Source organism: Halichoerus grypus, chromosome 3 (genome assembly GCF_964656455.1).
Source record: "Halichoerus grypus chromosome 3, mHalGry1.hap1.1, whole genome shotgun sequence".
NCBI classification, from domain to species: domain Eukaryota; kingdom Metazoa; phylum Chordata; class Mammalia; order Carnivora; family Phocidae; genus Halichoerus; species Halichoerus grypus.
In genome coordinates, this window is record NC_135714.1 from 130535415 (window position 1) to 130553353 (window position 17939).

Consider the following 17939-nt stretch of genomic DNA (forward strand, 5'->3'; position numbering starts at 1 on the left):
TTTTGTTTTTGTTTTTTTTAAGATAGGAAAGAAGAGACCATAAATATAACTATTTCCCAAACTTTATAATTCCACAAGAATTAATAACACAAAAACTATATGAAGTAGCAAAGAGTAGATAATGACAGAGTTGGGGAAATGTCAGCCATAAAGGGGGAAGGTGGGAAAACTACAGCTAGAGTACAGCAGTCTGCATCATACCTCAACGTCATGACATCTTAGGAAATGTCATCATGGCTCACGCATTTGTCGTCATATAGAAAACAATTCAAGGCCAGCGTCTATGACTCTTGTCTTCTTTGTACTGTCCCACAGCACTAAGCTCAGTCTTGTGTCAACACTCCAAATGTGCTCCCGGATGGATGGGAGAGGAAGTTGGGGAGCAGGTGAGGTAGTGACAGAGGATATGTGAGGGTGGGAAAAGGAAACTGAAATCAAGGAGTGAAGGAAGTCCGTGTCTAGTTCTAGTGTCTAGTTCATCTTTTATAGAATCGGCGTGTATAGATGGGGTGCAGGTGTCACAGAGGAGAATGGCATGGTCTGGCAGGAAGACCAGTGGGAGTCTGAGGAAGCACAGATGCTTAGTAGAGCACATTGCTTTAGCGATAGAATTGAATGCGAGGGCATAGAAGAAATGAGCTATCCAGCTCGAAAGCTCTCAGCAAACAAACAGCGAAAGCATCTAGACGGATAACTATCTGTTGTCATTTCATCCATTCATGTTTTGTTTGTTCACGGATTCATTCAGTTATTCTAAAGACATCTGTTTCTTTCTAAGAATGGCCACCAGTGATAAAGAGCCGACTCCGTGCCATCACCCCATTACATCGAAGAGGAGCTGAGGTTCAGAGAAGCTGGGTAACTTGCCCAAGCTCACACAGCTGGGATTCGAACCCAAGACTGTTCCATGCCAGCCTCTCTTCTGAATCACTGTAATGTTGTGTGCAGTGAGTCCTTACTCAAGTATGTTCATCTGGGGCTGCTACAAACTCTCCCCACAGTCTGTTTCCTCATTTCATCCAGGGAATCTGGTTCTGGCCCCAGCTCTGCCACCCACCTGGGGTATGACGTTGGCCAAAGCCCTCTGTTTCTATGGGTCAAGTCTCTTCCTCAGCAAAATTCAGGGATTATATTAGGTGATTACTGATATTCCTTGCTTCTCTAAAATTCCACGTACCCATCACTGGACACTCATTCCTCTCGGCTGGATGAACACTTACGAAACTGCACACTTCTCTCATGACTCAACCATCTCATCTAGGCTCTGGCTTCCTGTGGTAGAATCAGCCATTGCCCATCCGACATTACATTATTCTTAGGAGAACACCTGACTTTCTTCAAGATAGCAATGCACCCACCCCTAAAGGACTACGTTTTCCAGCTTTACTTAAGGCGAGATGCACTGCTTTTCTAGTGGTTTGGGCCAATGAGACGTAAGTGCATCGGGCTTTTGGGGGAGTGCATGTTACCTTCCCTCTTCTTCCTTCCTGCCAGCAGGACAGGCTTGATGACCAGAGCTCCAGCAGCCATCGGAGGCCAAAGGCAGCCTTGAGGATAGAATCCACATACTAAGAACAGTAGCATAGAAAGATAGAGTACATGGTCTCAGATGACCTTGGAGCCACTGTATCAGTCCTGGACTTCCTACCTCCAAACTTCTTTTAGGTGAGACAACAAGAAACCCCTGCAAATTCAAGCCTCTCTTCTTTTGGGTTTTCTGCTACACGCAGGCAACTAATTCTCGTTAATGTACCCACAAACTGGTCACACTTTCTTTCTCTAGCTGTAATATTCCCCTTAAATTGTAGTGGTAATTTGCTACGGCCTGCCAGACAAACTGACGACCTGAGGGAAACTCCAAATCAATTTGCGTGACGCCGGATTCATAATCTGGAAAATGTAACCTGAAAAATGGTTCCTCTTGTGTTCCCCCTTGCAGCAAATGCAACACCACATTTCCTGCCACTAGTGTCCAAAGCCTGGTGTTAGTTTTCATTCCTGTTATTCAGTCAGTTACCGAATCATGTAGATGCTCCATTCATTGATCTAACATTTTGAGGGCATGTTAGCTCAAAAGATGATTGGTGCTGGGGCTACAAGAATAAGCCAAACAGATATCTCTTGCTTCTCATGATGCTTGCAGTCAAGGGCAAGGATTTATCTGTTCTCATGAAACTTATAAGGAAGACAGGCATTCTTTGAAGAATCACGCAAACAAATGTAAAATTGCAATGGTGGCGCATGCTACAAAGAAAAGGTAGTGAGAACACACAGTGGGGGCCAGGGAAGGCTTTGACTAAGCCAAAATCTGAAGGATGGTTGGACCTACTGTGGCAAAGAGTAGGGAGGGGTGTGGGGTGGTAGGGGTGCATGTCAGGCAAAGGAAAGAGCTCGTGAGAAAGTCTAAGGAAGGAAGGGGCACAGTGTACTCCGTGAGTTAAAAGAAGGCTGTTGGCTAAAGCACTAGGAGCTATGAGGGATCCAAGAGGCAAAGGTAGTGTTCAGACCATATTAAGGACTTTGAGCTCATTTGAAAATCAGTGGGAAGCCATTTGAAGGTTTTTAAGCGCTAAAGGAGGGTGGGCAGTGACCTGATCATATCTGCTGTGTCCTTCCTATTTCTTTTCTCCTCTTTTCAATTCCCTCTGCTGCTACACTCATTTCCTATTACTCGCTTCTCTCCCTGAAACTCACCCTCCACATGTGAGGATCATTCTTCCAAATCCCAGTGCTGAGCATCGTGCTCTCATTCCCAAAGATCTTCAAGAGCTCCTCATTCCCACTAAATGAAATCCAACTTCCTAAACCAGAGTTCAAGGCCCTGGCTTCTCTGTGCCTCCTTCCTCACCTGCCACTCTCTCTCACACGCCCTGTGTGCTTCAGCCAAATTGTGCTGGACTCTGTTCCCCAACTCTGTGCCTTTCCTCATGCTCTTCTCTAGGAACTGGAATGCCATTTTCTTGAATGACCATTTGTCACAACCCTCTGTACTTTAAGACCTTGCTCCAATTCAACTTTCTCCCCTGGGTTTTGTCTGCTGTCCCCAGCCCAGTGATCCTTCCTCCTCTGTGCCTCTGAGCCCTATATCTGCTCCTCCCCCGAACTTGTCACTCCACATTTGGGCACAAGCCTTATCTCCTGAAACAGCTTGATGGGAGGATCCTGGCTTCTTTTCTGTGCCTAACAGGTCCCACTGTGCCCTACTTAGAACAAGGGGCTCAGTAAATGTAAGTGGAAGGAACAAATGAATAATACTCAAATAAGTGGGCAAAATGCCATCCAGGGTCACCCTTTGCACAATTCCTTCATAGTCAATGAAAATGGCCCATCTGCACAGTGAGCCTGGTAACAAGCAGACTGCTTTTGGAAACAGACTAGCTGGGTTCAAATCACAGCTCTACCACACACTACCTGTGTGCCCTGAGCAAGTTACCTCACCTCTCTGTAAATGGGGGTAATGGGGCCCCTGGGTGGCTCAATTGGTTAGGATCTGACTCTTGGTTTCAGCTCGGGTCATGATCTCAGGGTCGTGAGATCAAGCCCCATGTCGGGCTCCCCACTCAGTGCAGAGTCTACTTGAGATTCTCTCTCTCCCTCACCCCCCCTAAAAATAAATAAATAAATAAATATTAAAAATAAAATGGGGTAATAATATACTTACCTGGGGAGTTAAGCGAGTTAGTTCACAGGGAACAAGTAGAAGAGTGTCTGTCACCGAGTAAATGCTCAGTAAAAGTCTTCATCATCATGCCGTCATTCCCAGTTGGACTGACTCTCACTAGGTGACTGCCTTCTGTGACCCCACGACCTACAAAATGGTGCTGAGGCCAGAGTCCTGGGCAGCGTAATTTCCTACAAGCTGTTCGGCCGGGGAGCCTCCCAGCAACTCTGCATCTTACCACCTGGGCCTCGCAGGCCCTTCCTCTTGTTGCACAAGTCTATGCCCTTGAGGCCTCTGGACTGTGATCTCCTTAAGGGCAGAGATGACAATAGTAACAGCCAGCACTGTACAATCCTTACCACACGCTGCGCACGCATTGTTCAGAGCGTTCACATGGATTGACTCATGTGGTTTTTTCAGAAAATCTTATGAGGCAAGTAGGGCCCAGAGAGGTTAGGTAACCTGCCCAGAAGCATGGAGCCAGCATTTAAACCCAGCCAGTCTGGCTCCAGAGGCTGGGGGCTTCCCCACGCTACCCCACCTCCCCTCTGTCTCTCTGTTACCTGACGCAGAGTAGGTATAAACAATAAATGTTTGCAGAATGAATGGATCCCGGTGGCATCTTGAGGGAAGGCTTTTAGTACTTTCTCTCTCCGGGATTTCTGAGTGGCTCCCTTTCCTATGGACCCTTCTAAAGCCCCCAACGGCAGCTGGTTAGTGTTCCTGCTCTCCTCAGGAAAGCAGGCTCCCTCAGGCTGCATGAGGAAGTGCCCCCCCCGACCCGTGACCCTCATCAGGGTTCACTCTCAGCCTTCTTCTCATGTTCCCTTTCTTAGAAAGGGTTGGTGGAGACTCCACATCACTTCTAAGAATACAAATCTCCTTGCTAAGCTGGTGGAGTTATGAATGATATTGGGGGGTGGGGAATTTTAATTGGACTTTATTTTCGATACTTTTTTTACTCTGTGAAAAGTGTCTGTGTTAATTATAGAAACTGTGGCAACTGTAGAAGTATACAAGGGAGAGGATTTTAAATGGAGGATATTTTTGCTCTTTATTCAAAATATTCTTTAATATTTAATGATTCTTATGGTAAAAAAAAGAAAAGAAAAGAATCCAAGTGATTAGACATTACGCATTATGGGGAGAGAAGTCTTTCTAATGCTGGCTTGCTCTCATTCAGCTTCTTAGGATCTTGACGACTGCTTTGATACCTTTTGCTCCTGTCCTCAATGGTTATACAATCCGACAAGGTAAATGCAGGGTCTCAAAGGCTGCTCTGATTCTCTCATAAGCCCTGAAGAGAAATGCGCAAAATGTGTCCTCTTTCAGCCCGGGATACAGGAATGCATGTAGAAAAAAACCCCCAATACATTCCACTCTGCAGAGCAAGGCTTTCAGGGCTTCTTACCAACCCCCATTCAGAACCCCTTCTCTTTCCTACAAAAAGTGGTCCTGGTCATATACACCTAAATATACTCATTAGCTTTGCAACGAAGTTTCACAAAACATTCTTATGCTGTAAAAATATTGAATTTTCCTGTTTGAGCTCTTAATATTTCTGCCTTGGTTAATGGAAACTTACCCACTCTCTTTTTTGTAACATAAATTACAAAGGTAATACATATTTATTGTAGAACATTTAGAAAATACTAAAAATGTACAAAGGAGGAAATGAAAAGCATCGGTAGATCCCCCATCCTTAGAACCTGGTCCACTCTGGACTTCTGACTCTGAATGTGGGTAAGTAAGGGGAATGGGAAAGAAGAGCACGTGTAGTGGTGGATACCTGTGTGCTTGGCTGGTCCCAAATGCCCTGCATCTGGTCCTGGCACTCTGATTCCCTATAGAAGCTGCTTCCTCATGAATCCTCTTCAACCAACCAACTAATGAGCTAATCAACCACCCACCCCACCAAGCAAACAATGTGTGTACCATACACACACACTTCAACCTGTGGTAGTAAGGGAAATGTCAACCCTAGTCTGTCCCAATACCGTTTTCACAGAGTTAGGCATAAAAGTCCTTCTGGGGGACTTTTCTTCATTGGGTAATGGAAAGAGATTGCCTTCTCCTTTGGTGGGAAAGACAGAAAGATGAGCTCCCTGGAGCTACTAGCTGCAATAGTTATAGTCCTGTGGAGAAAGTTGTTTCAGACAGTGAAGGAAAGAAAAAAAACACTGAAGAATCCTTATTGTGTTTGAGTCCCTGCTCTGGCCGCCCCTTGCTGTAGCTGAACCTACTTCTGCTTGTCTCTGAGAGCAGCAACTTCCTGCCTCTGCCCGGTTTGGTTACCTGAGCCCGGAAGTCTCTTTTGGTCTGAGGTATTTTGAGTTGGAAATTTTCTCATGGAATCAAGAGTCTTGTTTAAACAAACACACCAACATTACACGTGAGGGCAGAAAATTAGAAGTGTATTTATTTAGGATAAATTTGTAACATTTATTTAGAAGAAAGTGTTGGGCCTTGCCCTGTCCACACCTTGTGTGGCCTGCTCTGGATCTGACGAGAGATGTAGGTGGTCTGCCCCTTCTCAGACAATCCAGTTAGCTCCCACAAATCTGATAGGAGTCAGGGTATGTCCCAATGCTGTGGGAGCATGAATCCTAGCCCAGGGTTTAATATTCATGCTGTCTCTCTAGAACTGAGTTTCTCAACTTAACAGGGAGGAGATGCAACTCTGCCATAGAGAAGGTATTATTGTGTGTCCTTTCTGCCCTTCCACCATGAAGCCAGGTTGACTGCCATTCCCTGTGCTTCCAGTGGCCAATGAAAGCAGACTCTGCACAGCTCAGCTCCATTGTGGAAATCACCCAGAACCTTCCTCGGTCTCCTCACTCCCAACACTTTCTAGTCTGCTTCTGTCTAACTCCTGCCTCAGATTTGTGTTCCAGATTTTGATTCCTATCCTGCCCCTTTGGTCTTCACAACTTATCTTGGTTTCATCTGTTGAACCAAAGAACTCCCTAAGAGTTTTTCCTCACATACTCCCCACCTCCTTCCCCAGACCACTGTGTTCCCCTTGCTCATGCTCTAGTCCCACTCAGAACACAGATCCTGACATTAATTCATTTGGCTGCTTCCCCAGATATATCTATCCCCGGTCCCTGAAGATAGAGTGTTGGGCATTATAAGCAGAGAGGAAGGATGGAGGTTCATCTTGAAAGGAACAGGGGTGGGTTACAGACAGAAAGGCAAATTCACATGAGATGAAAAGTCATCAGTCACCACATGTAACAAGATGGAGGAATTTCCGTACAGATTCATGGAGGTGAGAAATAAATGGGTCCCATAGTTTACCATCTTGCCCCATTAGCTGGCTTGGTTGGCTTCATCTATATTTAGTGCTGGCTGGAGGACTTTCAAGAAGATTTTACAGCACCTCTTATTTTGTTCATCTGTCTTCCCATCCAGGGAAGAAACAGTTCGTATCTTGCTTGTATCATCACCTAAAAAAATCATTGACTCTTTTTATTAATAAAACTTGCATTTCCTTTCCCCATGCACAGTCTAGAGAGCAAAGAAGGGGAGCCCAGAGCTGAGCAGAAAGAGCTGCTGAGAGGATTTCAGTGATCTGCTGGGCTCCCCCCTCGTGCTCCTTCCCCTCCAAACCCTTCCCCTCCAAATCCCCACCTTTTCTCCTCCACCTCCATTTGCTTGCTAGTTCAATTATGATCGTTCTCTGCCACCTTCCAGATTGGATTTAAGACAGCTAAAAACAAAAAGCACACACAATAGCACAATTTCAAATAAAGATTAAAAACGGCATCAGAAACTATTAGCTGCAAGGTGAGGGAAACAATGGAACTGGAAACTTGGGAAGAAAATGATAATGGACAATAAGCTATTCTCTATTTGGGTCCTGTTGTCACTGATGATAAAGACTGACCTGATACTGAGTAAGGGCAGTACAGTGACTCTTAGTAGGTGATTGGTTTTCCCATGATAATTGAGCATTTCCTAGTGCCAAGCTCTGTTCAGGACACAGAGATGCCTAATGGTTTTTAATCCCCATGCTCAAGGTGCTCACAATCGAATCTGTTCCCATTATAACCTTATGTACTGAGAATAGGCATAGGCTTCTATGTGTCTGCTCCCCCCACAGCTTGTTCTATGCTGTGTCTCAGGCCTCATGGAGGTGGTGAAACCTACCAAAAATTACGACCAGGGATGTATGTCTAAGCCAAAGACAGCCATACAGGCACTGGACTCAAGGGAGGTCAAGTATTCCTGAGGACACTTGATGTGAGCTTGCCTATTGTATTTCCTCTGGATAACATGGGGCCACACCAATTTTGGCAGATGATGTTTTCCAAAATGCCTGTAACATATCTTTTATCCCACTTGCTCTTGACACTGATGGTAGCGTTTATGTCCTCTCCCCCTTGAACTTTCTGACGGCTTCAAATGACAGAGGATGGCAGAAGTGATGATATGTGACTTCTGAGTCTAGCTTATAAAAATGCCGTGTCCTTCCACTTCGTTCTCTTGGGATATTTGCTCTTGAAACCCAGCTGCCATACTGTGTGACAGCTATGGAGAGGACTATGTAGTAGGAACCAAGGCCCCTGGCCCACAGACCTGGCTGGGTTCCAATCAAACAACTGGTACCAGCTTGCCAGCCATGGGGGTGAGCCATGTGAAGGTGGATCCCCTAGCCCCAATTCAGTCACCCAGCTGATGCCATGTGGAACAGGGATGAGCTATTCCCAATGAGTCCCACCCAAATTGCAGACTCATGGGCAAAACAAATGACTGTTGCTGGTTTAAGCTACTAAGTTTTTTGGTTTTCTTTTTGTTTTGTTTTGGTTTGGTTTTGGTTTTGGTTTCAGCTACTAAGTTTTAAGTAGTTAGGCAGCAATACATGGACCAAATGCCAATTCAATCAGATTTTTCTCTCTTGCGAAGTATGAATGCTTCCAGAGGTGGGACTCTTGAGCTCAGGGAGAACCTCAAACAATGCTGCTTTTCCTCTTCCACACAAGTGCTATGTACCTGCCAGGTTTGGCTGTTCTGAAAGCCACAATGATTATGGCTGTTGAAGAGGTGATCTTTCAAGCAACTCTACATTCTCACAAGCTCGCACTAACCACCTGTATTTGAGAGTACCTGGGCATACCTCTCTATTGCAACCTTAAAGAGGACAACCACTATCCTGTTGACTTCAGCTCCAGTAAGTGGGATTTTATTTTTTCACTCAGTGAGCAAATCCTTACCAGTACCTAGGTCCAAAAACTAGGTTTTTTCCCTTATCCCCCCTATTCTAAGCCCTGGCTTCTTTTTCTCAGCATGATATACCATTCCCCCTGGCACTGGGTGCGGTCCTTCCTTCCCCACCAGCCCGCAGCTTCTGTTACGTCTGATCATGCCCACCAATGGGCCTCCTTGACAATGACTGACTCCCTCTTAAACATTCTCCTACTGTTTATTACTGGGCAGGCGGTTCAGTATAGTAGTTTAAAGCACGTGCTCTGGAGTTGGGAAGACATGGGACAAGTTCATGAGTTCTCTAACCCCATCTTAAAAGTATATGGTGAGGATTAAAATGAGATGATACATCATAAGTGCTTAACCCCTATGGCCCGGATTGCTACCTCTTCGGATACCCAATATTCTCTCAGTGCTTTGGCAAGCAGAACCTTATTGTTGGATGGGCTAATGTGCCAACCCCGGAGACCACTGTTCCCTGCTGCCTGGCAGATAGGCTGGCTAATGAGATGTAGGCCTAGTTGTTTCAATGCGCTGGCAGGAAAGTTCTTTCAAGTGGCTCCCCCCTGCTCTGGTTCCCTTTCTCTCCTCCTTGCGAACGTGATGCTGGAGCATTTGCTTCCTATGGCCACCTGGAGGACGGGAGCTCTGCCCCTTGGAGGGGGGAGGGTCAGAAGGACCCAGGTCCCAGGTGACCGTGGAGTTACCACACCAGCTTACCTCTGTACTCTTTCATGCATGAGAAGAAAAGCTCTTGCTTAAAACAATTGTGTTTTGTGTGTCTACTATTAGAAGCTGAACTTAATTCCTAACTGATACACACAATAGATGCTAGTTACAGTTAGTATTATTGTTCTCTCTTAGTCTCATTTCCCTAATGCTGTGAGACTGCCTGCTTTTTGGGTTCAAGCTGTCTCGAGGCTGATCTGTCCCATCACTTCAGTCCCTTAGTCATTCTGGTTGAAATAGGAAGGAAATACCCCTGCCACAGACTCTAGGAGTATAACACTGCCATAAGTGACCAGGTTTTACTTTAACTGGGGCCTGGAGGGGGGATCTTTCTGCTCATTGTTTGTCAATGTGCTGACTAGTTTTTGTGACCTGCAAGAACGCATTCTTATTCAAAGATGTCTTCATATGATCTGTATGTGGTGAACCTGCCTGTCAGCCTTGCTCTAACTTTTATAATGTCAATGTGTAGAAAATGAAATTAGAATTAAAGGCACAAAGAAAAGTGAGTAATCAGGACAAAGAGAAGGCTTCAGCTCTGAGATTTTTCTATTTTTACTAAAAATACTTTTAAAAATTACATTCCATAGACAATTAAAATTTCATTTCTCAATGTGAAAATATTTTGCAAAGAAAAAAAAGACAAGAATGTGTTATAATATCTTTTAGAGATGTAGAAAATCCAATTAATTTTTAGGGTAGATAATTTTGTATAAAGCAGTTTCAATCCTATAAGAACTTTTAAAATTGGCATTGCTTCATTTATTTAAAAAGGTATATGGATCAAAAGAGCATAATTATCAAAGGTAACAATCCTTCTTTTTCATAGTCACAGAAGTTAAATTAAAAGAATTTTCCTTTAAAAGATGTTTAATTCACCCCTTTACAACAACATTTTTAGTAAACAAATACCTTACCTTCAAATAAACATTTATTTTAAATGTTAATATACATTAATTACATAGAAACTAAAGTCAAAGATATTCTTTACTCCTATCTTACAGTGCTTTATTTTTCAATTAAATTTAGAAATGCTTTTAAGTCGATCACTGCTGATTGAACAATATAGCATACAAACTGGTATGGACTCACTCATTTTTTTTAATAAAAAATCATGCAGCTGAGAATAGAGCAATTTATACATATACACATGTATATCTGATATTTCTAAAGCCATAAGCTGTAAAGGAAAAATATTATTATATATATGATTCTCAGCATACAAGGCAAGAGAAAAAACCCTAAAACCTTTAATCAGTCTTAAAACTTTAGTAGTTGTGGGGCGCCTGGATGGCTCAGTTGGTTGAGCCACCAACTTTTGATTTCAGCTCACGTCGTGATCTCAGGGTTGTGAGGTCAAACCCCATGCTGGGCTCCCTGCTGGGCGTGGAGCCTGCTTGGGATTCTCTCTCTCCCTCTCCCTCCGCCCCTCCCCTCTCCCCTTCCTCTCTGAAAACGAACAAAAAGAAAAACAAAAAAAAACAATTTGAGTAGTTCTGCAAATCAATTCTTAATCAGTAGCGATGGGGCCCTTTCTCACATGAGGCTTCCAAGGTAGAATTTCTACATTGGAAGGTAGAATTTCTACAACATCTGATGATCTTACTGACCTTCTGAGGAAACACTTTATACTGCTTGAAAAATGAGAGCATCTAATGAAGTAGTTTTTTACATTATTTTCACTTAACTTTAAAAACAAGATGCATACATGCTAAATTACTAACGACCTACCAGATTATTTTTTAACTTGTTGGCAAACCACATTATCCGCTCTTTCTGAAAGCTGACATTTATTAAACACGAAGAGTTTCCCTAAGTTCTTTTTTTTTTTTTTTTTTTTGAGTTTCCCTAAGTTCTTGATGTTATTTACAATTTCAGGGGTTTCACCTAAGTCAGAGTAATATGGTGATGACTCACCACTGATATTTACACTGAAAAAAATGTTGCTTACTATTTGTAGTTTCTATGTATCATTCATTTAATTCTTGCCATGCAGACCAAAGAAGTGAAAAATGTGAAGAATATGCTTTTTGTAAAAGGTCCAATTACTTATTTATAAAGTACCAAAGGCCAGAGATGATACTGTGATGGGAAGTGAGGAACATGATTACCTGAGCCCTCCACACCTGAAGTCCAATTGAAGAGAATCCATTCACCTTTGGTTGTCTTAAACAGTTCAGTGTTGTATTTCTAAACTTGTACAGCACTGAAATTAAAGTCTTCATGTTTCTGGATGTACTTTGGTTTAGAAATTTAACTTCTTAAAATATTTCAAAAAGAGCTTAGAGTATCTATAGAATCGATTTTAAAAAGTTTTATTTTATATAACTGTATGGGTCACTATTCTGTGAATATGACATGTTTTTTAGAAAAGGTAACAGGGCAAAACCCAAAAGAAACCAAAAAAACCCACTGCATATCTACAAATAGCCACCCCCAAAAGGACTAAGAGGAAAATAAAATTTTGGTATCAGATGGGAGAGTTCCAAGGTAATATCAAAGAGCTGCTCAGACAAACAAACAAATTTAGGCAATTCATTGTTTGGATTATAATAATTAATAACCACTTTGACTAATTCCAGTCCACACTATTACATAGTGACTCTCCTGGTTACTTTAAGATTGAAGAAATGTAATCTATGAGTGAAGCTACTCTGGCCTTCCTGTTGTACCTATTAAGTGGAACCCCAGGATTCAGTCTGAGTATCTTCTGAGTGTAAAAACATAGCATGGGTAAATTTAGCATAAAGTTTCAATGTTTTCCCCACAATGGGAATTTCAGCAGTGTCTTCCTAATATGTAACTGTGTCTTATCACTCCAGTACATTCAGAACTCGTATGAATTCTGACAGAAATTGAAACCAAAGTCTATATTTTCTGTTTACTCATGATAGGGGCCTCCTTCCAGAGATGGTGCGAATTGATATATTAAACAACCAAAATTTAAAAATAGACAAAAGTATTTTTAAAGCATCCATTTACATTGTTAGAGGCATTTGCCTCCCCCCACCCTCCACCATGGATATGAAGTTTGATCCACGCTGTCTGTATTCCTGTGTTTGGATACCAGTGAGCTCCCCGGAAGGAGGAGTCACATTACTGAGTTAAGAGTAACAGGTTGATATTCTTACATATTTATTAAAACAAGTTTCCTGAGAAGTTTGACTCGACAATATTGTTAACCTGGTTTGCTTAAAATGTACAAAAAATGCAGTGACACTTACATATCTTTAAAATATTCCGAAGTCAGATTTTGTTCTGATTGGCTACCCAATTAAGAGAAAATTAGTTAGATGTTTACAAACAATAATCTGAAACATAAAATTAACTTTGAGTTTAAAAGCAAGTCTTAAAATTATCATAAATATATGATACCTATTGATTGAACAGTAATACAAGATATAGGGTGCTAGGATTGACCCTTCACTGCTTTGGTTCATATATCTTGCCAGAAAAAACTACCTTTAAAAAAATGCTTTCTATACTGTGCAGTTATAGAGGTTAGTACATTTTTCAGACATAAATTGAATGACATGCTGCTGAAACTTGCTTCTTCTGGAATTTGACATGATTTTAAATACCGAATGAGAATATTTTTATCGTATCATAAAATATTGTTTCAACAAAATAAGATTCCAAGACCCCTTCTAGGTCTCTAAACTTCTAAAGTCACATTATTTGATAGTCTTGGATAAAATTTACAAGCCTCAGTGTTCACCAAAAATCTTGGATACCTGGAGAGAGAAAGAAGCAATCTGAGACTCTTCTGAGAGTCAAAATGTTGAGAAGAAACAAAGTAACAAAACAGGCAGAAAAGATGATTCAGAAAATGGCAATTTTGGCATAAATATCTGGGAGTCATTGTGGACCACAAGTGGAATATGAATGTGCAGAACAGAAGTGAAAACAAAAATGTCATATTAGGATGTGCTAAGGAGACTATGACAGACAAATCTGTTGAAATTATATACCATGAACACTCTTTTAGCAAAGCTCTATGAAGTCTCAGGATAGCAGAATGGCAGTGGTTAAACACAACCAGATAGTTTTCTTTCATTGTGTGGAAAGATCTCCCTGGCTTTGGAACTCCGCCTTTAAAACTGTGGGCACAGTTCAGAAGGCGAGTATGCCAGAAGGATCCAAAAGGGAGGAGAAGGGCAGTTTTTGTTACACATTAAGGCAGCCTTTCAAGACCCCAAATTCAGCAGCAAATGTTTGGTGAACCTCATCTCCCCTCAGTTTATATGTAGAGAGGAAAATAAATAAAGTTTTCATTATTTACTTCTTTCCTGGAATAAAATATCAGCCGTTGTAGAAGACCTGAGGACTCCCAATGTACTAGATTGCTTTAAAGGTCGGGAGTAGAAAATTCAGGATGAAATGAGGATTGATTTTACGTGAATGGGAATGATAAGCAGGCCCTTCTGCACTCTGCACCATTGCTTCTTGTAAAGGGTGTCACCAAATACGGCAGAGAATGTCCTCTCTGATGGACTGATAGTGGCCTCCTGGAGAGCTGCGTTGAGAAGGACGTGAGGCTTGTTCCAGCCTGACAGGAAAGTGCACTGAGTGAAATCTGCCACACACGCAGGTATTTCCTATTCCTATTCTGTTTGTTTCAAATGACCGTAAAGATCTCAGAAACATAGCAGGTTGACAGCCGATCCCCCTGTGCACATGTCCTATTCACATACCATGGGTAAGGGAGGTGTGGTGAGAGCAAGAATGAGCTTTGGGAAATGTGAACAAGCAGGTGATTTTAGCTGAGAAGGAAATCACTTTGCTCTCTCATCGAAGATTCCTGTTCCTCCGAGAAGGTCCCAAGGGGTCTGGCCAACTCAGAGTCCGCAAGGCACCAAACAGCATCTCCTTGGGCCGGTGGACTCTCTCAGTATACCTTCTGGGCAGGTAGATGAGCTTACCAAGCCCCTGGGATGACGTGTACGGTGAAACACTCGCTTTGTTTTCTGTCTTTTCCATGATGTAACTCGCCTGGAGGAAAGTTCCTGCCGAATGCAGATGACCTATCAGAGGACTTGACTAATCAGAGGAAATTATCCAGAGCTAATTAGGTAATAAGGTGGCCCCGAAGGAAGCCATATATGAAACAGCTTCCTGATTTAAACTCCAAGGAATGAAGCAGAAAGATAACAAAGACCTGGAGAGCTGGCCAGAACGAACACAGGCAGCATAAAGGTTGGCCCAGAGGAGGGAAGTGGCCCTGATGAGAGGTGAAAACCACGTGGCTCCTCCTTTCCTCAGAGGCCACCCTGGATGGCAGCCAAGCCTCTTCCTAGTGCTTCTCAATCGTGCATTCTTCCAAGGACAGGTGATGCCATCATTAGGAAGAGTGGGCGTTGGAAGAAACAGCAAAAGGTTCTTGTGTCTATGTTGATTTGAAATTAATTAAATTCGCATCCTCTTCATCCTCTGTTGGCAGGCTCAGCGGGCTCCCTCCGGGGCCGCTTCTCTTGGAAAACATTAGCACCATTCAGCTTCAGGATTCATTGTCACTGTAAAAAACAGAACAATCGTGTATTTCCAAGAAGCTACCGAGAGCTGGTCACTCCACTATGGAGGTGACTCAAGAAAACATAAACAGTCAGGAAGCCCAGAGTGTCCAGCTTACGATTTCTGAAACAAAGGTTGGTTTGGAATTTATATTTGATCCCTGAGGAGGAAATCCATGAAAGCCAAGAAATAATCCCTAGCTCTTGCTCTAATATCCCTCCCTAGTGCTGATGTGGAGAGAACCAGATGGAGTTGGGGGTTCCCCTCTTTAATTAAATCTAATCCCATTCTCTATGAATCGATGCCAAATTGCTTTTTTTACAAAAATTTCCATGTGTTGTTTTTTTCTCAGGAGTTTGTGGTCCTGGCGTGTTTTCAAAAGCCCAATTTGCTCATATCCACAAAGGATCTGGAGGCGCCTTCTCGCTGTCATTTAGAATCCAATCATTAGGCACCTCGGGGTGTGAGGAGACATAGATCATGGGCATGGGATTGGGACATGACTGCGCTGGCTGGCTAACTTGTGCTTTTGTTCCTAACTTGCCAATCTTGGCCACATATCTGGCTCTGCAGCTTTTCCCCAGCGAGGCTGTGCCTCCACCCCCAGCTCCTGGGAAGCAGGCCACTCTACCTCTCCTCCCGCTTCTTCTTTCAGTTTTGTGCCCCATCGCTCAAGTTCCAGAACATCCCTACTCGAAGTGACCTTTGTCTCCAAGAAAGGGCCTGAATGATAATAACCAACAGAACCTCGTATCTCCTTCGCTCACAGGCGTGGATAGTCTGCCACCGACTAGATTCTTCTGACTCCTATTTCAGAGCTCTCCTGCTCAGGGAAACAGCATGTGTTTCCAAAAAGACTGAAGCAATCTGATAGAGAAATAGATCTATCCATGGAAGGAGAGGGGAGACATTGTGTGTCCGGTTATGTGTTTGTGTTTGTGTTGTGAAGACGGAGGAAAGAAGCTGTGATTAAGGACGGGCAATCGATGGGAAAAAAGGAGGCGGACAGTTGTGAATAAAAGACAACTTCCGTGGCAAAATTTATTTGAAATGGAAAGCTGATGGAAGGAAAATTAAGACATTTTTCAGCCGAAGAGCAGATGTAACCACCCCTTCACTTCAGTGACCCTGAACTACTCTTAAACTAGGCAAGGAGTTTCCATTTCCTGGAAATTGGGTGGTAGCAGGATATTATTTCTAAGATCTAGGAGTTCATCTCTATAGCACATAAGTCTCTTTCCTTCTGCGGCCTTACCTTGAGATTTCAGCCACCCTAAGCAGAATATAACACAAAGCTGGATAGCTATGGGCTCAAGCCCTCTTTTGTCTACAGCACTGATCTGCAACCAGCTGTCCTAATAGAAGTGATTTTTTAAAGTATCATAAAACCAATCCATAGTCTTTGTTGAAAAAATAAATACAAATAAGCAAAACAAAAATACTAACAATCTTACCACAGTTAACATCTTGGTATGTACTCTTCCAAACTTCCTTCTTTTGATGATGATATACATTTTTTCTTTGTACAAAAATGGGATCATATTATGCATTTCATGCTGTAATCTGCTTTTCTCACCTTCATTCACATACAGACATCATTCCTTGCTAATAAATATACCATATCTTTTTAGTGGCTACAGAGACTTCCATTGTGTCACCAGACCAAAAACCATTTTTTTTAAACTATATCCTTATGGTTAAACATGTAGACTATTTCTGATTTTTAGTTTTTATTTAGTATAAAAAAATCTTCGCACATTTCCAATTGTTACCTTTGCCTAAACATACCTAGAAGAGGAATTGCCAGGTTAGAATGTATGCCATTTTAAAGCTTGAACAGCCCATTGTCAAATTACCCCCTTCCCTAGACATTTTGCACAGTTTACCTTCCTCCCCACACTTTCTTTAGGGAGATTTCCTTTCCCCACATCCTTTCCAACACTGGATAGTATTATTCTCGTTTTTTATTGATTCAATAGGTGAAAATAGTATCATATTTACCTTTACTTTGTAATGATTTCTAAGAAAAGTAAACATTTTTTTAAACCTCTATTGGTAATTTTGACTTCTTCTTTTGCTAAATTCCTTATTGATAATTTTTACTCATATTTAAAATGGGACTATTATCTTTTTATTGGTTCATGTATTAAGAATGATAATTTTTGTTCATTATATATATATTTTGCAAATACTTTTCCCCAGTTTTCCTCTTCCTTCTGATTCTATTTATTGTGTTTTTTGAAGTACAGAAATTTTGAGTTTTTAATGTAGCTCAAATCTATGCTTTTTTTAAAAAGATTTGTTTATTTATTTTAGAGAGTGAGAGTGTGTGCGAGTGGGGGGGGAGGGGCAGATGGAAAGGGAGAGAGAGACTCTCTAGCAGACTCCCTGCTGAGCGTGGAGCCCCGCGTGGGGCTCCATCCCACAACCATGAGATCAAGACCTGAGCCAAAATCAAGAGTTGGATGCTTAACTGACAGAGCCACCCTGGCACCCATACATCTGTGCTTTTCTGATATGGTTTTTAACTTGTGTGGCATGCTTTCGACCCATCCCCACCTTAAAGTTATAATAATATTTACCTATATTTTTTCTGGACTTTTTTTTGTTTTTCAACATTTAAACTTATTTGGAGTCTATTTTAATCTAAAGCATGAGACAGCTCTAAATTTTAATCATTACAATGTGGAGTCTTTCAGGAGTACAGTATGTCTCTGTCTATTTTTAAGAATCTTTTATGTCCCTCCATAAAACTGAACAATTTCTTTTTACATTACGCCATGCATTTTTTTGGTTAAGTTTATGCCTCGGTCTTTCGCGGCTCGTGTTG

General features: G+C 42.2%; 1 protein-coding gene across 3 annotated transcripts in view; it reads right to left on the reverse strand.

Moving 5' to 3' along the window:
• Positions 1–6054: 6054 nt before the first annotated feature.
• The window catches only part of TMEM154 (transmembrane protein 154), a 46743-nt gene continuing 34858 nt past the window's right edge, over positions 6055–17939 (reverse strand). Inside the window, exons 7-8 of one of the 3 annotated variants that reach the window (XM_078069313.1) lie at positions 7295–7373; positions 6055–7110 (exon numbers count right to left, since the gene is read on the reverse strand). In XM_078069313.1, coding sequence (XP_077925439.1) covers positions 7331–7373 — 43 coding nt within the window. In that variant the 3' untranslated portion in view covers positions 6055–7110; positions 7295–7330. Of the gene's footprint in view, positions 7111–7294; positions 7374–11415; positions 15112–17939 lie in introns of those variants that run through there. The other 2 variants (XM_078069315.1, XM_078069314.1) reach the window with 2 other exon arrangements.